This window comes from Argiope bruennichi, chromosome 3 (assembly GCF_947563725.1).
Source record: "Argiope bruennichi chromosome 3, qqArgBrue1.1, whole genome shotgun sequence".
Taxonomy (NCBI): domain Eukaryota; kingdom Metazoa; phylum Arthropoda; class Arachnida; order Araneae; family Araneidae; genus Argiope; species Argiope bruennichi.
Window position 1 is genome coordinate 7,148,392 of NC_079153.1, and position 25,540 is coordinate 7,173,931.

Below are 25,540 nucleotides of genomic sequence, written 5' to 3' on the forward strand. Positions count from 1 at the left end.
AGATTTTAGTTAAAATGTGATTAATATGTGCGAATTTGGTGCAGCAATCTCAAACTAAATTGCACTTGTTGTATTTGAGTTACTGTTAAATTGACTTTATTAAAAAGAAAAAAAAATGAAGGATTTTGTTCTGGCTGAAGGAGGTTTAAAATATGATGATTTATCAAACCCTCTAGGGTGAATTTAATGAGTATTGTGATATTTTTCTTTGGCATATTTTATATGTTTTAAAATAAGATAAAAAAAAACTATAGCTCTTAAATTCTTTTACTCGATTTTTCATTCCCTGCAGATGTGTGCAAAACGATTGCACTGTTTAATTTAATCTAGCAATGCCACTGAGTTAAGCTGAGAGTCAGCAGCATTCTGATGAGGGGACTCTAAAGCATGGGGCCGAAAGAGATCAATCGTTCCAAACGGCGAACGTGGGTTCTGATAAGGAATATAACCACAAGTATAGAGCAAGGAAAGTAACTGTATTAAACTTCTGAAATAGCATAAGTTTCTTGACTAAAATAAATTGAAAAGTATTTTTCTGGGAAAACCAATAAGTTCAAAATATTCGATTTAAATTTTACGCAAGCAATAATCTCGGCGATCCAAATGAACCATTAAAGTAGGCTAGTATAGTAATTAAAAAACATCATTATTAAACCACATTATTGTAATCCTTATGCAGAAGTTATCAAATAGATTTGTATGAAAAGGAAATAATTCCTTGTAAATCAATCAGTAATTCTTAAAAAAGATTAAGCCACTAAAATCACCAAGTGCTCTAAAATACATCTTCCAAAGCTGCAATTTTTAACAGAAAATGTCTGTGGAAAGCATATAAGTAAAATTTAAAATGTAGAGTCTGAAATATAGCTTACAGAAGCTTCCTGACTTTTACCATTTTTAATTTTAATTGTTTTGAATATATGCAAAAGAAATTATTTTAAGAGTAACAATGCATCAGAGTGGGTTTAAAATCTAAGATCATGTAAGTTCAATCAATGTTAAACTATGCATATAAATTTTCCAATTATGCTTATGTAAGAAAGTTCAATCAAAAATCTAAAAACAGTTTCACAGAGAAAGTATTCTTTGAATAAATGAACTGTTATTTTATCAAAAATAAAAGATAAACGTCAGTACAAAAAAGATATTAATGAACAAGATATATCTTTGAAAGCGGAGCAAAATAATTGTGGGGAAATCTAACTGAAAACGAATTAAGATAATTCATTACGTTCAGATATACCATTAAACGCAGAAAATTGGTATTTAAACATATGTAAATTATGATTAATAATAATAAAAAACAATGGAATTTCGCCATGAACTTTATTTATGCGGTTTTTTAAAGAAACTTCAGAATTACTGTTCAGTATAAATCTGCCTAGATAATAAATTTTAAGTTTTTATCCTAAAAATATTCATGTATTTCAGCAGCAATTTCCTACGGCTACAAAAGTATTAATCTAATTTAAATAATAAATCACCCACACATTGAAACAAGGAACGGGGCTCATTCACATGCAAATTCCTCTCCTTTGTTTACTGAGATTTTTAAAATAATATATGGCAGTTTTTTGAATGCAGTTTTATCTATCTAAAACGCTTTTTGAAGAACAGTTTGGAAGTAAAAAAAGTGAAGGAATATTTCATTCGTCAGCAGTATAATTTTAGAGTGAAAGATAAAGTCTGCATGAGCAGAATTCTGTTGTCTTCTTTCCATATTTTCAGGAATATAACTAAAAAGCTATTTTTTTAAAGAAAAAAATTTCAGACACCTAGATATAGCTATTTTCATAGCACATCATACTATCTTTTAGTTTTTATAGTAAATTCTAAAAAAATGTCAGGCTGTTAAACCTTTAGAAGTTTAAAATATTTTACCAGAAATTCTGCGAAAAAATATCTTATTATTTATGATATTATAAAGACATGTCTTGTAGAAGGAAGTATTAAAAAAGTAATGTTCATACACACATCGTTTTAATTTAAAAATGAAAGATGATGTTTGCACACTTGCGAAATTATACGTGCTGAGCGATGCAATATTTTTCATATTTTTAATTACTCTTTTAAAGGTCTACTTAAAAAATAAAATTAGGGTTCTGGAATCTGCAAGATAGCGATTTAATATAATAGCATATTAGATATACTTATCATAAATAAAAGAAAACTGCTTAATGCTGAGAAAATATTTTAAGGGATTCTTTTTTTGTTTCAAAATTTTAAATATGAAATTATACCTCTGACCTTATAAACATACAATCGATTTTGAAAAACATTGTACTAGTTTTGGGATGCAAATAGTATTCAGAAAATATGAACCATAACATAAGTTGAATATCCTATGTGAAAGAAAATAAAATGTCATTTAGAAGTAAACATTTAGATGATCACGCAACAAATAAGACAGTATATGTAATAAGTGCAATCAAATAAAAAGAAAAAAGCCAATTTGTGAGCTCCATCCAGTTTTCTATATGTAAAGAATGCATCCAGAATGCCTGATTTCTTTAGTGAATTATCTAATTAGTATAATTAATTAGTCATATTCTAGCTGTATTCTAGGGCAGATGCTTGCCAGAAATAAATCGACAAACAGCAGAGCTTTCTCGTGACAATGGTATGTGTGTTTGAGTATGAAAATGATTTCATTCATACATATATGGAAAAGATTTCAGATGAAATTTAGAGACATGGAGAGAATATTAGATAGATACAGATAAATAAATATTAATAACTTATTAATATGTTATACATTAAAGTATGCGCAGATGGGTTAAAATTTATTTTCCACTATGATTAAAATGTCTAATACAACCTAAAATTAGCTGTAATGCCATTTATGTTATTCTTAACAAAAGATGAAACATTGCATGTATATCAGGCAACTGTTTCTCTGGTATATATATATATATATATATATATATATATTTCTTAATGAAGTCAAAAATATAGCAATAAGAAACTTTTGTGGATTAGTCAATAAATTATTCAGAAATAATTATAATAAATCCTAAATAAAAATCATCCTTATTACTACAAAAATATTGCCCAATTTTTCAAAGCATATTTTTCAATATTTATATTTATGACGATCTATATTACCTTAAGTATGAAGTAAAAATACTTCACTATCTTCCGCCATTGAAAATTATTTTCATTTTTGATATGATATTCGATAATTATACTGGAAGAATAGTTTTCTGTAACTATATATGTATTCTAACGAAATAAAACTTCGTTTCTATGGAAAGAAAAGAAAATATGCATCTTCAGTTTCCGAATGAACGATAAAATTCTATAATTTTGTAGAATGTATTTATCTGATGCAGCTTCATAACCTACCGTACACAATTTTAAGTCCTCAATATACAGCTGAGATTTAATCTGTAATTAAATGTTATGCTAAAATTGGCTTCTTCTATAATTCCAAATAAGTATATACTCAAAATTTTATTAAAAACTTTATATCATTATGTTTTAATATTCTTCTTGCTGTCACTTAGAAAATAACTGACAGAAATACCTGCTTTTGAATTAAAAAATTCTCATAGTTTAAATAAGCATTTCTAGATATTAGTAGGATTATTAATTTATAAAAAAAAAATGTTGCAATTACGCATAGAAATATATTACATAATGTATTATATGACATGTAGCATTCATGTACTGAAATATATTACATAATGTATTATATGACATGTAGCATTCATGTACTGAAATATATTACGTAATATATTTTATGGCATTATTAAAACAAATAAAAATGAAAGATATGCTTCTGAATTTTAATTAAATTTGAAAGACTCTATATTTGAAAGATTCACATTCACAAATGAAATCACAGAAACATTATATTGCTTTGTACATGGAATCGTTGGATATGTATCTTAACCCTTTAAAGGGTCATTTTTTTCTAGTCATATTATGTGAAAATATTTTTAGGCTTGAAATTAGAATAAGAAAAGGGATTCATTTAGCTTATTAGATAAATTTAATTTCATTAATTAATTAATTTGGTTAATTAATAATTAAGTAACAAATCAAGACACATCATTTTGTGTGAGATAAAGAACTGAAGAATCTAAGTTTCTGTCTTTCTAAAAAAAATTGTCAGAACTGATGCAAACCTACAAAAATTCATACAAAGATTGATAAATTTGGTGGGGTTAGAAAAGAAAGAACACTAGAAAGGGTTAAATTTCTATTTAAAAACATTTTAGTATTTTTTTATGGTTACCTCAACAAATATTTTAGTGACGTTTCTAAAATATGGTCATTGTTGTAATTTTAGAAATTACATTAATTTGATTAGATGTTGAATAACGCTGTAATATATGACTGTATGTGACTCGAATACATCTCCCACTACATTTGCTACCACTGTTACTTCATGCCAAATATTTTAATGATTTCTATAATTTTTGTATTTACTGATGTCTTTTAAAACCAATACACGAGTGGTATTACTAGTTAACTCGCTTGCTTTTAACAATGGAATCAGAAAATTACAGGAAGATTGTCACAATTAATTATAAAGTTTCCTTTAAACATTTATAAAACCTCATGGGAAACTTAGCATTGCCATTTGAAAATCTGGAAAGATAAATAGTAGAAGACATTTTCTCGATAACATATTAATCTCCGCAATACTCCTAATAATCCTTAAAAGTCTGAATTATACAACTTTAAGATCTCAAGAAATGAAACGTTATTATTAGAGAAATAAATGCAAAATCTACGCCTTGAAAATGCCAAATGAATAATAGTCTTTCCGGAAAACTGACTCCAATTAGTAGTCAACTGGAGGGAAAGAGTTAATATTCTAAAAGCAGAGCAGCAAACATTCATAAATCTTCAAATCGCAGCATCGGAAAAGAATGTAGTCAATTAAATTACTCTCATTTAATCGATGTATTCATTACATGATACGGTAAAACCGAGGAAAAATGAACCATCATTTACGGTTATCGATTTATAAGGAAAGGCGAACATTAGAATAATCGTATTTCATAGTTACTCTGGTCCGGTTTGAAAGTTTAAAGTTTTGTGCAGGAGATAATATCGCCGGGCTAAATTATCGTGCTTCAGAGGAAAGGCTATTTATTTTACATTCCATTGAGAACTATTCATTTCAAAGTTCTGGATTTAGACAATTCGAAGCTTTGACGCTAATTAGTAGCTCTTCTAAATAAATATTAATGCAATCCAAATGCCGTGCCTGTTGTTGTGTCTCCAAGAATGGGGTCGCGTGCTGCGCCGAATAAAGGGAGGTCTTTATTGCGATACAAAGATCTAACTTGGGAACTTTAGTTCTATAGTGAATTTCGTTTCTGTGACAAGGGAAAATATTGATGGAAAACGCATGATTTGTTTAACCGTCTTGTTGTCAGTAATGCTTATTAATCATCTAGTTTTCTTAATGATAAAAAAGGAAACTAATATTAAGCAAGCTAGCTTCTTTATTGAAGCTGAATGTCGAGTTGCCAGGCCAACGATAGGAGACAAAAACAGATAAAATTTAGGTCAAAGATGAAATATGACATACAAGAAGATATTCTTACATATTAATTGCATTTTTACATAAACATTATGATATTTATAATTTTGAATATAATGGTTTTCAAACACTTGAAATTGTTTTTAGAGATCCTGTGTGTATGAACATGGATATTAAGATCATTTTATATTTGAATATGCACGTTTATTTTTGAATACGTTTATATGTCTCATATTTCCATCACGTACTTGTAGAATAACGCGGCAAAGAAATCAACATACATAAACACATTCTAAAAATGTTTCATACGAATGAAATGCAAAAAGCAAAAGAAAAGCAATGAATGCATGAAAATGCCAGAGAAAAGTACGTGATTCAAATATACGACATATAAACAATTGTATTCAGAAATATACTGATTTTATATCCATGTTTATATACACTAGATCTCTAAGAATAATTTCAAGTATTTGGAATCATTATATTCAAAAAATATAAAAATCAACATGTTTATGTAGAAATTCAATTAATATGTAAGAATATCTTCTTGTATGTCATATTTCATCTTTATGATTTACCGAACTTCAGCTTTTTATATAAATAGAAATGAAATTCAAAATTTATAGACAAAAATTAGTTGTAAACCCTGTATTGAATATAATGCTGATGCATAATCTAATTTTGATTCCAATACATTTTTTAAGCTCTTAAGCATATTCTTTTACAAAACGTTTCACAATTTCAGACAAAGTAATATTTAAGTATCATTATTTCAATACTTATATTATTTCCTTTTATTAAATATGTTGAGATTAAGACCCTTATCCGATTTCAGCTAATTTTGTGCACGATACTTCAAGAGCAGACGCCTTGAAACTTATAATTAATTCATCCTTCAAACACTTAGTTTTCAGTTTAGGAATTTTCCAGTATATATCTTGATCTGTATCACGCTTAAATAAAATCTTATCAGTTTGAATTTCACGATACATTTGTTAAACCACGTCACGCAACATGAATGCCCGTATCTGAGATATAAATTGTACGGAATTCAGAAGGCTGTCATTTATTGAGATCATGCATTTCGTGACGCACTTTGAGGTAGTTGTGAAGATTAAGAATGATAAAATCGATACAAATTGCACGAAGATTTATTCAACTGAGATGTAATAGAGTGTAATTATTGTAAATATAGCTGTTATTCATATAGTAGCTTGTCAGTAAGTATAAAGTCTTATAAAATAACAGTCTATGTTTGGAAATCGGTAGCAAATGCATGCAGAATGAAAAAGCCTTGTCTGAAACTAATTATGGATAATAATCCTGCCATTGCTTACAATTTCTTTAGGCTCTTTGATAAAATTTATTAAAAAAAATACCATTATTTGTGTAAAAATTATTGATAACTGTTTCCATGCAAATTGTGATAGGACATTTATTCAAGAAGAGAATTAAGATTATTTCTCGCTTTATCTTCGAATTTTTAAAATTCAGTTAACCCTTAACTGGAGACGTGCGGTCTGTGAGACCACTAGCGATGGATTTTCTGTCACCCCTATTCTATTTTTAGCTCAATGGATTGGAATGACCCTGTAGCTTCCTGTTTTGTGACCTTCAAAAGACGTCACTTTTTCAACTGATTTCAGCGGATGCTTTTTTAAAATAATTCAGTTATTTCTTCGAGCGTGGTCTCTAAGACCGCCTAGAAAACCGTGCTATGAAGTCACACTAGCCGATAAAAAAAAAGGGCCAATTTTACCCATTGCAATATTTTTTTATTTTTCATATAAATGTTGAATTTTACATTATATTGTCTTCTATATACCTTCATATACTGTAAAAATAAATATGATTTAAAAACTAAAAAGTAATGTGCTTTTTCAAGCATATTATTTATTTTAAAATGTCATACTACTATCGCTGATTTTACACTGAATAATAATATTTATCAGTTGTTATATACATCATTTATACATGATAATAAAGAGTTGTATATTCATTTGACTCTTTGAATGAAGTTATATATTCTTAACTATGTTTATTTGAATTCTCTTTTTAATAGAGTTTTCCAATTATGTACAGGATATAAATTTCTATTTCATTATTATATATCTATCTTATTTTATCATTTCTTTTTATATTCTCACTTTTTCACTTTAATTATAAAATATATGTTTCATATACTATGCATTCTTTGTTCTAGAATTCATATCTTTTCAATTCTTTTTTATGGATACATGATTATTTTTAAAAACTACTTCAAAACTTTAATAAAAAAACAAAAAAATATGCATACCGAATATGCATAATATTCCGGAATATTATTTTAAAAATCATTTTCTGATGCATAAAAGTTTAATAGTATTGACTTTATATTTAATTTTACACTTCGATATCTGTTTATATATGTTCACTTATCAATCACATTGCTGTTCCTTTCATCTCTTTGATGCCTAACTCTCCAATAATTATCACACATCTTTATAAGTGGCTTCGACAAATTCCAAAAAAATTTAGTTTTAGATACTTTTTTATTCGATTTTAGCACATGTTTCTTATCCGAAGGTAAAATTCTGCCAAAAAGAATTATCTAACGCATCCATTTATCATACTGTTCATTAATAAAGTTTCTACTCAACCTCTATATCTACCGCCCTTTCTATTTCTACTTATATATATTTGTAATGTGAATACATGCATTATAAAAAGTGAAAAAAAAATTGATCTAAGAACTAGAAGTTATAAATTTTATTTGTTAGAGACGAAAACATTCAAAATTATAAAAATTACCCAAAATATGAGTTATTCGTGATATCATTTATGCATTATATATGGGAGAGCAAATATTTGAAATTCTTGTACAGCGCCATCTTTTGATTTTTCTGCTAACTAATAATTGGCTCAATTGCATGGCAAAGAAATTTTTGCTTTGAAATAATATTGATTAACTCTTTAGATAATGTCTAATGTTTAAGATTCGAAATTTAGTAAGTATTTATCTCTTGAATAATAGCTGAGACCTTAAAGAATTTCGTCGAAATTGTAATCTGATTTCAAATTAATTAAAATTTAACTGACATTAATCGAAAGTTTACCATATTAGTTTCGAAAATTACGGAACAAAAATCATTTTCATAACATTGAAAATTCAGATAACGGATCTTTCAAGGAAACTAGACTGATTTTTTGTGCTATTATTCTTTTAATATTAGCTGATTTTTCTAAAATAAGTTTTAGCTGTGATTTCCTAAATTTATTCTCCTTGGTATTATTAAAGACAAATCAAGTTCATTATTTCATATCATATTTTAGTTGTGATTATTTAAGTACAGAAAAAAAGAAATAAATTCCATTGGACATTCATTCCTCAAAGGCATTTTATATCTGTCTTTATTTCACTGTCTATACTTTATTTCTATATTTATTAACACACACGGTAATTTTATACCTATAAAAGTAACATTTTAAAATCTCTTACGGTCATTCTGACCTGATGGCAAATATCGAAAGAGTATGAGTTTGAATCCCTATTTTTTCATATGGATGCAGATCTACTGTAAATACAAGATGCTTCAAAATTCGTGGGATTTACTTTAGGATATGACAGAACAAAGGACAAACAAACATAATCATCATAAAATGTATTTTTGGAACTAATCCTGTGAAGCGTTAGAAAGCGCTTTTCATCCCTTTCTAGTGTTTTTCTTTTAAGTTTTTTCCATTCGTCTTCGAACAGAGCAATTTTTATTGAATTGGAAACAACAAGAAATAAGGTATAAGAAAATAAAAAAAATAAAAAATCGCGATAAAATTATAGATAGATTATCCATGTCAGGGCCCAGAAGATAGAGGCTCTCTTAATATTGAAGATAGAAAGACAGTTTAATTAAATTAATTATTCCCTCATCAATTGAAATTTTGTATTGAAAAGTTTTCGATTTCTACAATTTCTCAGAAACTGAAAAGTGATTAATTTTGACTGCTTTTTAACCTAATCTTAAAACAACTCTCATTAGAAAGCTCTTATTCGTCACATTTTCTTTTATTCACAAAATACAAACTTTTAAAATATTGTTGGTGCTGTAAGTGGAGGAGGATATGAATTTCTATCACTGAAAATTACTTCATATCACCGAACATTTACCTCAGATGATAAAACTTCAATACAGAGATTCTTATTAGGAGGAGATACTATTTTGTTCCATTAGAATTACCTTTATTAAATAACATGAAAGCTAATAGAAAATGAAAATTTTACCATTTATAATCTCTCCCCTCTAATTCTACCAGGATTTTATCTCTCCCTTCAACTATATATTCAAACCGAGCCAAAATCTTTCTAGTTAACATGTTCACAAGACAATATTCTAAAGAAAACCCTCAGTAGTTTTTCAAGGTTTAAATTCAGGACATGAATTGTTCAGTGATTTGTGACTGCTTAGTTTCATAATATTACCTCTTATCATAACCTAATATAAAATACTTTCTATTTTTATTGTCTATATAGTGTTTTAGTTATGTATAAATTGAATTACTTACAGTTAATTATAAATGTAGGAATTTAAATAAATAAATATTGTGAAAATATTAATTACTCTTTAAACATTTCATGCCTAAAATCGTATTTACATGTTTTGTATTTAAAAAAAAAACTGATTTCTTAAAATTTCTTTTTTAATTTACAATATTCTCAGCTTTTGCTATATTTAAAAGATTGTACTCAAAATATCTACCAAAACACTTCCAGGAAACGATTATTTTTTTAAAAAATATTTATTGGTCTCCAAATATTAAAAATATAATGCTACAATGAAAAATGTTCCGAGAATTGAATTTATACATGCTACCAAACGCACAAGCTCGGATGCGACTTCAAAATCCTAAGAGTAGATATAACAAAAATGAAACCCCTATTTCTCCCATCTTTCATCGCAATTGTATTCGTCATTCCAGTTCACTTAGTCCGAAATTTAATTAGATTGGAGCTCCGATAATTTGAATTGAAGAGAGGCAATTACTGGAAAGTTTCTCCCCCAACCCACCTGTTTGTTCGAGTGCACATGATTTATTGATGCCATTCATAAATATATAAATGTTTAAATGAATTAATAGATGTATTAAATACTTTTAGAAATGGATTTTCCATTGTGTACAGACGAGATTGCATTGTGAAAGACAACGCAAAGTGATTTTCCATCGCATTCAACTTTCAAAACGAGCTAAGTGCTTTTGTGTTCCATCTGAATGTACTTGGTTGAGGATCAGAATTCAGACAAATTGCAGGGATGTAATTGAAATCGTAGCATTTCATACTTTTATTAAAAATAAAGTAATCCGCTCAAAAATTATCTTTCAGTGAAGAATAGCAATATCTGAATAATTTAAATTGATTTTATTGAATGGTAGGATTAATGGAATTGCTATTTAAATAATTTTCTTATTTTCAAAATCCTGTTCAATCTTTTAGATACGTATTCCATTTATTTGAAAAGTAGTAACACTTGCTCGATATAATAGAAAGATTTTTAATTATGTTCGTCATATTTTCAAATTGAAATCTGAACTATGTATTACAGTGGATAAGATGTGAAAGATATTCGAATACATTAACAAACATAAACCCAAGTGTTTAGTGAAACAACTGCATATTTTAAGCAATATCAATTAGCTTTTTGGGTATTCTTGAGAACCAAGTTTAGTTTAACAGTTTCATTACAACTTTTTTTCTTTTTTGAAATTCTGGACCAAAAGTGGAGGTTTTTGTAATTATGCTTTCATATTAAATAATTATAATTTGTTGGCAATGTTTATTTTTTAATGAAAAATTTCGCTTCTCATATTTAATTATGAGAATGCATTAGATCATTTAAAATATATTTTATGCAAATGTTTATAAAATTTAAGATTAAATTTCAAAAATGATTTTTTTAGAAACCACCTTTGCTGACCAGCTGTTCAAAAACACTATTAAAATATAAATTAGGGAATTCGGCACAGTGTTTCCGTTGCTGTTTTCTTCCTTAGAAAATACACAATCAAGTAGTATTTTTTTATATCTCTCCAAAAATGGAGTTTATGTATGATGTGAAAATTGATCTATCTGTTCGTCATAAGCTTTCATAAAAAAAAAATACGGAGATAAGTGACTAGAGATGGATGACTGATACTTTGTTTTCCCCAAGTATTTTAAATATTCGGAGATTTAGAAAAGTAATTCACATTTTCTCTTTGTAGTTATATATATATTGTAAAATTAAAATGTGTACTAACATCCTTACTGTCACGGCGAAACTGATTAAATTGGCCGCTATTAATTTATTGACCTAATTTCACAAATAGCTGCCCCATGAAATGTCCAAGAATTGATGACAGATAGTATTTACTTTCCAGGAAATCCGTCTTTATATGATTTTTGCTTTGCATCATTTCACAAAGAATAACGAAAGTTTTAATGCTGCTGTAATACTTTACACAATTTCCACATTTTCTACAAACAATGCAATAATGATAAGTCTTGTAGGAGTAGTTTTTTTCCTTTTTTGTGATTTTTTTTTGCCAATTCTTTTTATATTTTTGAGACATCAATTAAAATCAATGGCATCAGATTTTGATTAGTATGAAAGTAAAATTAATAATCAAGCAATAATCAATCAATCAAATCACCTCCACCATCACTTGGTAACGTTACTTTGCATATTTTTTAACTTAACTGTACGTATTGTTTGTCAGAATGACCGATACTGAATAATTTACTCTATAAAATAAACCATTTGTTTTACAGAAATATTCAGGTTTGTATATTTTATCTCTGACCAACTTTTGCAATTCGAAACAATTTTCAATTTATTACAATAGTTAAAATATTTAAAATACTTTTTAGCAAATTTGAAAGTATCAATCATCGGAAGATAACTAGGGCTTCGGAAATTCGATATTCAATGAATAAATAAAACAGATTATTCGTAACTGTGAATTTGATGCCGATTTTGATAGACTGTGGCACATAAATAAATGACACTAATATTTATTCGTAAAAGAGCACTTAATATGCTAATATCACTTTGACATGTAATCCCAGGATCCGTTTGGGAAGGAATTTGTGTTACTCAGAATTGTAAAAAAAGGAATTTTTCAGCTGTTGAAACTTGTCGTTGGTAACTGTGATATCAGCATATTTATTAATAAAACAAATAAAAAATAAGTTCTACTAAAGATTGCTTATTTTTGTAAGTATCAAGAATAAATTTTATGCCATTAAATATTTTAAATTTTAATATTGACTTTCTTTCTCACATGAATGTTTAAATGTAACTCCTATAGTTTAAGTCACTACAATCTAAAGATGCTATGCATCAAAATCTACCTGATTTATTCGTAAAACGCAAGATTCAATTATGAGGGTGATAAAACTAGATGATTGTGATTGGTAGAACTCATTTTAAATCTCTCTTACTAAGAGAATAAAGAGTTTTATTGTTCATTCGCAAACAAATATTTATCCAAATTTTGATGAATATTCTTTATTAATAGATAAAAGTCCAGAGGCGAGTAATTCATTATCATTAAATAAATTTTGACAGATTTCATATCTGTTTTATCTATAGGATAAAATCAAGTCACTTATTTCGAGGAAGAATGAATAATAAAAGACTCACATAATTGAATTACTTCAAATAATTTGTAATGACTCTTTACACAAAAACCAAACACATAATAGAGCCATTTTAAAATACCTGGAAATTGAAAATCAATGACCCATTCAAAGAATTTGATTTAATTACATTAATTATTTATTTTCAAATTACAGGCTGGGTATATAGAGATGCACATCATCATGAATTTGGGTTAGATACGTTTTGAAATTTTTTTACGTTAAAGATGCGTTAAGATACTACGATAAGATAGTTAAAGACACGTTTTTTTGGGTTATATACGTTTTTTCTAATGTCAGAAACGAGAAATTTACATAACATTAATTAACATATATCACGTCAGTAAATAAAACAATCAGAAAGAAATTTCGAATCTGTTATTCGTTTATTTTGCTTAATCTGCCTACTACAACTCATCTTTTGAATGCTAAGTAAAGGACAAAAATATGAGACTTTTAAACTGCTGTTTTCTTAATCTAAAAGATAAACTAAGAAAAAATATTTTACTTAATTTTAATTTTAACTTAATTTGTATTTAATTTTTTATACATTAATTAATCATTGGTAAGTAGACGAATTATGTAAAACTTATGATTGTATATATGTCCTGACATTTAATTTAAAGACGGCGATAAAAACATTTTGGTAATCATTTAAATATATCTGAGAATATTAAAAAACGATAGGACAATTCTTACAATAATTTTGATTTAATTCCTCAAAGCATTCTCTTTCTGGCATTGATATATTAAATTTTCTGCTAAATTGGATCATCATAAAAAATCAAATTCATTTAACTCATTTGATAAAAATTATCTGATTTAAAAACTAATTTGATTGTTAACGATGAATGAAATTGATAAATCCAATGATTTTATGGTTTGAAATCAGAAGTTAAAAATGATTATATTTTGTTTCATCAAAAAATTCGACGAGATACATTAGCTATCTTTTCAATGTTAGACTTTATGACATTGGTATCTCTAAATGACCTTTTAGTAATTATAATGAATGGAAACTGATGAATTGAGAGGTAAATATACTTTTGTCAGTTTTAAAAAGGATTAAGGGATATTAAGTCAAAATGATTGCTTCAAATCAATATCGTGCAAGTTTTAGCAACAAAGTTAAGAACTAAGAAAGTTATTATTTAAATTTAATATTAGAAATGGATTCATTTATCTCTTTTCAATATTTTATGTAAGATTAATATTGATGCAATTGTCATTTTTAAGATATAAAATTAATTTGTTTCAAAGACTTACAAAAGCATAAGTAATCTCTTATCTCAAGTCTTTTTAATATGTGCAGTTGCAACATAAAATCGCGATAAAAACAATATCGGTAGAATTCAAATGAATGCTGCGGGGCATCTGCAGAACACAAAATCTTATCTCAAAAATCTCAAATATATCATTCTCCTGAAAGAATATATGCAAAGATATTCGTAAAATAAACACAAAACATTTCTCAAAAATCTTCGATGTCTAAATATTCAATTCTTCTCTCGCTTCAGTTTCTCAAAATCTTCCGGAAACGCATTTGCATGAAAACATTACCGAACGATCGAATAAATTCGGAAAGTATTCCAAATTAGAACAAATGTGCACTCGCAATCAAATCGTTTGAATTTCAAATGTTTGGATATAAAATTATGCTTCGAAGTTTCTGACATGTTTTCCCGATTCCAATTCCCTTATCCTTGGAAGAAACACTGTTGAGGACAATTTTTGCAAGGACATATCTCCGCAAGAGTGAAGAATCTCTTTATTTCAATCCAATTAGCAACAGCTAATTTACATCTGCAAATTAAATTATTCTCTAATTCCTTCGCAGGACTCCACTAGTCGAATGAGCTTGTCACTTCAGCAGGGGACGCAAGTGACAAGTTAATAGCCATCTTTAACTTTTGTTTTGCTCTTGCATATATTAGGGAGCGGTAATTACCGAAAGGCTCCCTCTCCCTCCATTATAGTTCTCGTTTTCGCAGGATCTCGATTGTAAATTACCGTTTGATTGTGATTTTGCAATCGAAAGAAAGTTAAAGCTTTCGGCTTTCTTTTTATTTTTGGGCTGCTTGCTGCTGACTTATTGATGACAAACTGGGTTGGATTATAAGATAGTGCATCTCAAATCGGAAAATTTAAATGAATACTCTTACGTTTTAAAAAATGAAATAAGTTATTACAACTATTCGAAATAACTAATACGAGCAGAATTTTTGATAATCATAAAATTTATATTTACGGAAAATAAAATAATAAAACATTATGGCGGCAACAATTTTACAAACTGAAATATAAATATGCATGAAAGTAATATTCATTATATAAGTCAAATGAATATCATTCATTATTATATTTAAATATTCTATAATTCAATCAGTTGACTTCAAATGAAATAATATTGATTCTATAATTGAATATTTGATAATTCTGATTCATTGATTCTGATCGAATTCTGATAATTGAATTTGGATATTTGATATTTAAAATTTTTCCAACTTTTGATTTAAAAAATATTAATATTTTTTGCTAATTTTTAATTTTATATGTTGAGATATAAAATTAAAAGATAAGATAATTATAAAGAAGCTAGTAAGAAGGTAATAAGGTAGAATGAGAAGTGGCTTTATTATAAAGTGCCTTCCTTTTTCCAACATTAAAAGTATCACACACGAAGACGAATTGTAAAGTCTCCTGTCAATTTTGTGACTAGAGGATCGAGAAGGAGGTGAGACTCGATTCCATGAAATGATGATTCTATGATGCGGATACGGATCTAGATCACGTGAATATCATCTGTTGATCACAAACTGTAGAGAGAAAAAATTTTCCCACTATTCTGGAGTGAAAATTTGTAGAAGGGCATGCCAGCTCAGATGCTATCTTTGCCATCTGATCATGGTTTAAAATGACTAGATACACAAAATATATACCCGTGTAACTTCCAAACGGCGCTTTATCATAATCAGAAGATTCGCTATCTCAGTACAAGATTGTAAATCCTCATTTGATTGTAATTTTGCAATCGAAATAAAATTAAGTGAATGTGTTTCTCATATTTTTTTTCCTGTTAGTATTAATTGGTTGATGATAAACTGAAATGAATCATTGGATTGTATTTTAATAAAAAAAACATTGCTGTTTACGTTATATATTATTAAAAATAATAATGCGAATCAAATAATATAGAAATACATTTTTCAGATATTTGAAAGATCTATTTATGCGGAATTAAATAATAATGGAAATGTTGAATAATCTTAAGTTATGATAATTCTACTGAACAAAATATAGACATATTCCAACGCATTGAGTTGAATATAAAATAAACAGTATTCGAAATTCCTACGTATTTTTCATCTTCTTTTTTATCATTTATGTTTTTATAATTAATTTGAAAAAAAAATTCCAAGATATTTATTTCTGAACATTTAAGTTCCTTCAATTAAATGTATTGCGAACTGTAAGCGATGCCATGTCATGTAACCATGAGAAATACAAAATGTATTTCATTACATCAAAATTTGAATAATTCCTTTTTTAAAAATAATTATGAAGATTTATTTATATTTATTATTTAGTTTCCATTGTAATATGAGAAGTTTAAAGAAGTTTTTGCCTTCTTTTTAAAAAAATTCAGCATCTGATTTTGCTAAATTTCTTTAACTTTTGTTCTTTTATTTGTTTATCTTACGTTAAAATTTGTTTTATTTTTTTGGTACTGCTTCCTGTTTTTGCATTGCTATAGTAATTAAAATGCCATTTACCCCCTTTTTTGAATTTATGACATATTATATTCCTTATGACAAACGTACTCATATGCCTATCTTAAATTAACAATCCCATATTTGTTAACTGTTTACTTATTACATTAAAATGTTCTCCTTAGAACCTAGTCTGTTAATATATAGACCAGTGTGTAAATACAGATTTACCCTTGAAATACCCAGAACACAGAATGGCGTAGATTAAAATCCTTAAAATGATGTAGATAAACGTTTTTCTATGTCAGTTCGTCATTTTCTTTAAGATAGTAAAGGCCAAACACTGAATTCTATATTATTGAGGGAAACACGGTTCTGATGAGTATGTGGTTAAAATATTCATGATCAGAAAATCATACTCAATACACTGTAGAAAAATATGGTCAATATTTTTAATAAATAACAACAGCACACAGGCAGGAAATAGTTTTTAGATAACCGCAACAGCACAGAATCCTCTGTAAGAACTCACTGAAGTTGAACTCTCCAAAGAAACATTTCGATTAACTATATTCTGTTACTCTCTTTTGGTTTGACTACTACGCCTCTCATCTGTGCCCCCATGTTTTCATAAATATCATGAAAGGGCATCTAATAGTCGAAAACAAAATCTGGAATATTGAGGAAACTTATTTTTTACGCAAAGTCGCCAAAACCTAGTTTCACTACTTTGGGATTAATTAGGCAGCCATTAAAATCTCTACAAACATCTTTTCCTTACCATAAAACTAACTGCTCCGAGAAATAAAATTACAAATTCATAACATTGTGCTAAAAGCTATCTTTTTCTTACAAAGAATTTGTGCACAAATTGAAATGCCAAGTTCTAGTACAGCCTAAGAAAGTATAGCTTAAGTATAGCCTAAGAAAGCCGATAACAGATACATACGCATTGTGTCATTCAGTGCAATAGTTAATTACAAATTCAGTTGACAAACGAAGTTATAAATGATTATGGTGTCATGTGATTTTCACTCCATTCGAAACAGTTATGTAATAAGGAATCAAACATTATATTATGGGTTTCAAATTTGTTATTGATAACATAACCATGCTAAATCCACCGTTCAATGTTCGTCACGTCTGTGAAGACGTGTTTTATCATTATTTGCTTTGAAGTTAAGCTTTAATTGCTAATTTTAAAAAGTATGTTAAACGGCTACTTAAGAAATTCATTCATTTTAAAGAAATAAGCCACAACTTCATACCTGCATCATGAACAATGGAAGACTAATCCGAAAAGAAATATTCGTTGCAACTTGAAAACTGATTTATTTACAATGATAAAGTTTAATGTCGTAATAAAAAATATTATTATTGTTTTTTATTATTTATTTATATAATTTAAAATAGGCAAAAAAGTATATAGAAATTAATTTGACATCGGCAAAATGGTAGTTTTTTTTTAGATTTTAATTGATCATGTACTATTTTTGTGCTATAATATTTTCATAACTTATTGAAGGAAAATACAAAATTGCACTTAGTTTTTAATTAATTAAAAATCTAACAAAGATTTCAAAAAGAAAAATCGCATTACATATACATTAATCTTTACTATTAAAACGTAGAAATAGCGATTGACTAAAGAATCCAAATTTCATGTTGGATTAATTTATGCATGAGCTCGAATAAATTCAGCCAAATAACTGAGTTAATTATTCTATATAATGCATTTGCTTTAAATAAAGTTATTTCTTTAAATTCAGGGAAAATTTCTGTACCTGAATCGTTATCTTTATCGTCTGCACATTTTGTTTCTTGTTTCGTTTTGCAGTCCTTTCCACCCCAGCCATCGTTGCAACGGCAGCTCCACTGGCCATCCTCTTGAACGCAGTGCCCTCGAGTAACTCCTCCACAAGTGTCCGGGCATCCCTCTGTAAATAAAATATTCGTAAATTAAATTTAGAAAGAATTTACAAAAAAAAAAAAAATGGGTTTCAGCTATAAATTCTACCTGACTCTAATACACTTTTTACGTTTATTCTTTTGTTGTAACAGCGAAGTATTTTCGTACTATAGTCATGAATAAATATTGAATAATTATAAATTAATATTGAAATTTTTAATAAAAAATTGTTAGGTTTTTCATTAAATTTTTAAAGAAATTTATCTCAGATTAGCTTATTGAAGATAAAGAATATTGAGAATAAATTTAAAATGATTCGCGATTCTTGACTTAATTTTTTTTTCTTGGGAAAACACCATATTTGCATATATTAATTTCTTCAATCAGTTGCATTAGCTTTTGATATATTCCTGGTACGCAGACCCAATAGCAATTCTTACATACTTATATGTCATGATTAAGTGCCTGATTTTTTTAAAAATTAAGTTATTCGGAAGTAGCCAGGGACCATTAATCTCGATAATCTCTTAATAGCACCCTTAATCTCGATACTCATTAATTTTTGGATGCTTATGTTTGCTGATTTCCTTGCTGGATTTCGAAGTCCAGTTTAACCTTGAGATAGAGAATGAATTAAATACTTTTGTAGCTCTATTTAAAATTTAATATTGCAGAAATTCTTAAATTCTCCAATGCATTTTCAGCGCCTGCCAAATCTTATTCATATAAATTTAACGATTTATAACAAAGAGTACTTAAAGTTTAGGTATATGCAAATAGCTGCATATATCTTATATCTTTTAATTATTCTAGGTTGATAAATGCATAGCTAATTTTAATACTTTATAGGTAGAATGCTAAATAAGTTTTACTATAAATGAGATGCATCTTCATTAGAGACGATATTTGATTCATCTTAATATTATACATTGGAGTCGTCTCAGGAGTGATACTTCATTTTGATCATTAGAACTTAGTTAAAATATAACTTTTACGTGTTTAGATAATGTTCGAAAGTTTCATTAGACAAATTTGAGTAAGGTTATAAAGATCTTGACAAAGTATAAATGAAATTTTCTGATTTCATTTATCATATTGAAATTTTAAGATTAACAGGTTCCATGCAGATTGAAGTTGGCCTTTAATTGATCCAACTTGGTTCTGAGAATAAAGTATGTTAATTAAATATCAATGTTCTACACATTAAATAATTTTACTGAGTAACTAATAAATAAAAAAGAAATCGTAATTATAATTACGTTTGATAAATTAAATGACAAAATTTTGATGTTCATTCCAATCCTTTACCTTTAGATGCCAGAAAATCAAATTTTCATAAGACTAAGAACTTTTTAAGTTTCCTTAGGAAGTTAAAAAATCAATCAAAATTTATTTTTCTATTTTAATTTTTAAAAAAGCAATTAAATTTTTTTAATTTTTTAAGTAATTAAAAAAATAATTTAAGATAATTCTGCAAATTGATTACTGATATATTAGAGTTCCGTGGCAATGAAATCAAATTCTAAAAGGATTTAATTCAATTTTACATTAGCATTTTAAAATTAATGAGAAATTACATAATACATCTATCTCATTTAGTCTGTATTTTATGTATGTAATATACAAATTTATGTGTATACGAATGTAATGTTTACGTAAATTTTCAAAAAGGGTTTTTCTCCCTCAAAAAATAAAATGTAAATGTAAAAAATATATAATTATTACAAGAACATGAAAACTTATTTTATGGAAAAACTCCATTTGGAACAAATGGAACAATTATTACAATGTTTCTGATATTTTTATTTAGGATATTTTTATTAATTATACAAAAAGGATATGCTGATATAAATATCTCAAATTACTCTTAAAACATTTAAATATTTTTTATGCATATTTCCATTTTCTAAATGGGAAACTTGGAGTAAAATGAATATTATTTCTGAAATCCAGAAGTGTCTAAGAAATGTAAATATTTATTTTTCAATTTATATCATGAACTCTTTCTTTAAGTGCCTTTGACTTCGGAAAATCTTGCGCTTTATGAAATCGCAGCTTTCTTAAGCGAAATGATATCTACCATTTTTGTTTCCATAATCCAATTAGAGCTTAGAATTCCACTTAAGTATAACATTTCTCTACGTTTGCAAATTCAGATTCATTGTATATGCAGTGCATTCAAGCCATGCAGAAACAAAAGAAAATTTTTGGCTCAGATAAATATATATATTCTTTAACTTATTTATTCCTAAGCATAAAATGCATTCACAAAATATTTCGAACCTTTTCTATTTGGAGTTTTCTATTTCGAAAGCGTTTGCTTTCAGAAGTGGTGAGAAAAATATATTTCCTTTTTCAGGAAAAATAAACAGGGAATTTCTAACTAATATCTAAATTGAAAATATCAGATTTATTGAAAATGTACCAAATACAAAAAGTCCCAAATGGAAATAAAAATAATTCTTTATTTGAAATAACTAAATGTAATAAAATCAGGATATATTTAGAATGCATTAGAAATTTCTGAAAAGCAAAGATTAAAAGGTTTAAAAGCAGTGATGCATTTGTCTCTCTATGTATCCTTAAAGGAATTTATTTCGATTTGTTCTCGAGAATACCTAAGGAAATTATGTAAAAAACTGATATTCAGTTCAATATTTTCTGTTTCTAAAGGTTAAAAGTATACATTTTAACAACAAATTTTTTTTCATTAAATATTCTATTAGAAATTAGTTTCTTGAAAATCTTTATTTAGCGCTGTGACAATGTCTTAAAAAAAGTCAATAAGACATTTTCAATATTATTACTTTGAAAAATAATACAGTAAATGGAAAAAAGAGGAATTTTTATTTGAAATAAATAAATATAATGAAATTGAGATACGCTTAAAATGCATCAGAAGTGGATATGATTTTGAGAGGCAAAGATTAAAAGGTTTAAAAGCAAGATATCTCTCTATGGATCTAAGAAAGAGTTCTTTCCATTTGTTCTCGCAAATGCAGAAGGAAAATTTTTATTAATTAGTTCAAAATATTTCTCTGTATCTAAACATTAAAAGTTTGCATTTTTAAAGAAGCAATGATTCCAAGTATTTTCTTTAAGTATTTAGCTGTATGAAATTAATTTTACAAAGTAAGTGCAGCCGTACAACCTCCTTACTTTTAATTTTTTCGAAGATTATCTTTACATATTTCATGGCTACTGGCAAATTTAGATATATCTTACATATCACTCAATCATTCTCTTTCTTTTTTTTGCAATAAATTTGCTGTTTCCAGTATATATATATATATATATATATATATATATATATATATATATATATATATATATATATATATATATATATATATATATATATATAAAGTTTCAACCTTCTATCTACAAAATTTGGTGAGTTATTTTTATTTTCAAATTTAGAGATGAGCACAACATAGATGGAACATCTATATGGATCACACATATTTAGATAGGGTCAGTTGCTGCATTCAAATTTTGATACGAGCATTCATTAAATCGAAATTTTATAAAATGATTATTTAAAATATTTCAGACAAATAATAGAATACCGAAAAAGAAAAGAAAATTCTTTGCTTGAAATTTTGTGCGCGATATTATGCTTTCCTATAGTAGGATATATTTCAGTAAATAGGAACTTTTTCTGATGCTCATAATTTCTATTGTATGTAATCATAATACAGGGCCTAATCTCAGAAGACTACTAACATCGTTTTCCAAGTTTTTAATATCATTCTAGAAAATGTATTTACAAAATATTTAAGCGTTTGTAAATTACAACATTTTACTTATCCAAAGAGGTTGAGACTATACAAGTGGTGCAGAAATTGCCATTTTGACTTACGTACTTTTTAAGTTACCCTCGTGATGGTGTACTAACAATCAGTTGAGAATTTATTATTCAAAAAACAATAGTGTGGAGAATACCACTTCAATGTAATTAGTAGCATCCATGCGATATTTGTGTCAGTGAAATTCGTAATCAGATCATAATTAACGCCTACTTTTGGAAACGCACCCCACTTCTTGATAACTTGTTATTCTTTGATGATTTGGATAGAAAGAAGCAAAAATCGAAAAAGAAGTGGAAGCATAAAATGTCAAAACGATCACTTTTTAAATTACAAAAAGGTAGTTATTGTTTGAAATAGCATTTTTTTAAAAAATAACGCTCCTCATTAAAAGAATTTTCTAAAAATATATGGTTATGACATACAAATTTGAAAATTGTTTGATAAATCTTATAGTACAGAACAGAAAGCTGAATTAATGATCCAAATATTCGGTTAATTTTGAATTATGCCTGATTTTTATTTAATATTATGCCTAGACTTTAAGACTTTTGAGATTTTGTCGCATTTGCAGATTTTGTCGCAAATTGATGATATTCATTTTCACACTGCGTCAGTTGTTAGATGACGGTGAAATGTTTGATAGTTGGGTTTGTCTTACACGGACCTCCTGTTATCAGGGTTACTTACGCTTTTTTTGTGCAGAGCGTTGACGCAGACTTATACACGCAACACATTTTTGCCGATGAATTCGCCAGTCTTGACGTTTTTATTCATAAATCACATCGCTTGTATGTAAGTATTATTAGAAGAATGCAATTTTTGCATACTTGTTGGATGAGTTCATTTTGAGCAAGTTTTTTCAAATACTACAATAAATACTTTATTAAAGCTTTCTTTGAAAAAGATAATGAAAATAATAGAGGCTTCATTACACAAATGAATATAATTCCAGTCATTTATTGATATGTACACTAACGTTGGAAAAAGATTAAGAAAGATTTGTTCAGTACACATTCGTTCAATATACAAAAAATTTTACAAATGGTAAAATGAAAACTTCATGAGCCTATAAATAAATATGAGAAAAGCATTTTAATTAGCTATGGGACTCATGTTAAAATTTAATTTTAGTAACTCTTTTTTTTTCCAGCTTCTACTAAAGCCAAAATTTTTAAACACTATTTGAAATTCTATTTTATCAAATATTGCAAATAGAGACATATACAATTTGCGTAATATATTACAAAGTATACTATGCGAAGAAAAAAGAAATGAAGAATTTTAACTTAATTTAAGATTTAAATTTTATTCTTTCTCTAATTTCTTGTAAAAAAATAAAATACTAAAATTCGGTTTTAGTTTTTTTTTATCCAGTGGTTTTTTGACATAGTTAAAATTAATCTTGGTTAACTTTTCATGTTTAAACTTTAGGTTTAAGAATCATAAAATTCAGTATATATTTCTAAAAAAATCAATTTGACCATTAATATCTTTCTTTGAAAAGAGCAGTTATTAAAAAAGAGATATTTGATTTCCTTAGTTATTCAATCTCATGAATTTATTAATTTTATTCTTCCTATGAATTCTTCATAAAAATATTAATATTTGGTTTTAATTCTCTGTCCAGTGTTGGCTTGTTATATTTAAAAAAACATTCAAAAAATAATTTTTACATTTTGATTAGAGAATAATCTACTTATGAGTTTCTCCTAATTTAGCGATGTTTATTATTAGAAACTCTCTATTGTATGAATATTATTAAAATATATCACATTTTTTTAAAAATTCTTTTAAATTTAAAAAAAAAGGGCCAAACTGAAAAATGAGTGAAAATATTTTGCTAAAACATGCTATTAAGTTTAAGTTAATGACTTATGTATGCAAAGAGCAATAAACGGAATAATGTTTTTACCATTATTTTCTTTGATTTAAAATAATATCGAAAGTATTTGGGTATTGAAATTTAAGCAGGAATTCAGTTAGAAAATAAAACGCCATAGAAGTGATTTATTACTTTCATTATAGGAGAAAGAAATTCAAATTTATGATAATACCTCTCTAACAAAATTAAGCAACAATAACTGAAGGAAAAAGAAGTAATTAAAAATTAAATTATAGTACATGGTCATACCATTTGAAAATCACAGCATGATATCAAAAAGTAAGAAAAAATGATTGGTAAAGCTAAATAGAGATCGATTAGAAAAAGATCTGATTTTATTCCCGTTAATAAATCACCCTCTGTCACTTGTTCTTTTAGTTTCTTAAAATAATATGCGTTAGATTATAAAACTGCTTCTAAGGAATAAGAGAAAAGCGACGTTTTAATAGAATTATAAATAAAAGTCATTTTGACTATATATATATATGTATCCTGCACATCCTTCTAAACGACTGAGCTTTCCTCTTTTGATCTTTAATTTGAGAAAAAGAATCCTGTCAACTTTTCAAAAAATGAAAGTTAATTAAATATTTATTTAATTAGAAATTAAAGGATATTTTATTGTTTTTCTGCAATAACTTCGAAACAAATAATCTTACATATTATAATACCCCCTTGAAATTTAAAATTTTGCGATGTCAGTCAAAACAGATATCAATTTCATTTTTGCACACTGTTTTTTTTACTGTTATTAATTATAAAAAAAAAGGGAATGCATTAAAATTATTGTTAACATTAAATTATATCATAATTATTTTTTTTTAAATATATGTTTTAATACATGTATTTGTTGCCACATTTTCATTTGTTTCAACGTATTGATTTAACAATGTTTAAAAGTAAGCATAAGTAAATATCTGAAATGGATGCAAGAAATGCAAAGCCCTTGCGATCAGATGTACGTCGATAGCTGTCTCTTCAGGCTATTAGAAAAAAACCCCAATATTTTGCCTTTTTTCTACAAAATCTTCAATTGAAAATAATTTGAAAAAAAATCACGTCATCCTAAACTGAAA

General features: G+C 27.0%; 1 protein-coding gene across 2 annotated transcripts in view; it reads right to left on the minus strand.

Annotated features, from left to right (window-relative positions):
- Positions 1 to 25,540, minus strand: part of LOC129963242 (teneurin-m-like) — a 638,728-nt gene that overhangs the window by 130,622 nt on the left and 482,566 nt on the right. For both annotated transcript variants that reach the window (XM_056077466.1, XM_056077465.1), the window contains exon 16: positions 18,646 to 18,798. In XM_056077466.1, coding sequence (XP_055933441.1) covers positions 18,646 to 18,798 — 153 coding nt within the window. The remainder of the gene's footprint in view (positions 1 to 18,645; positions 18,799 to 25,540) is intronic.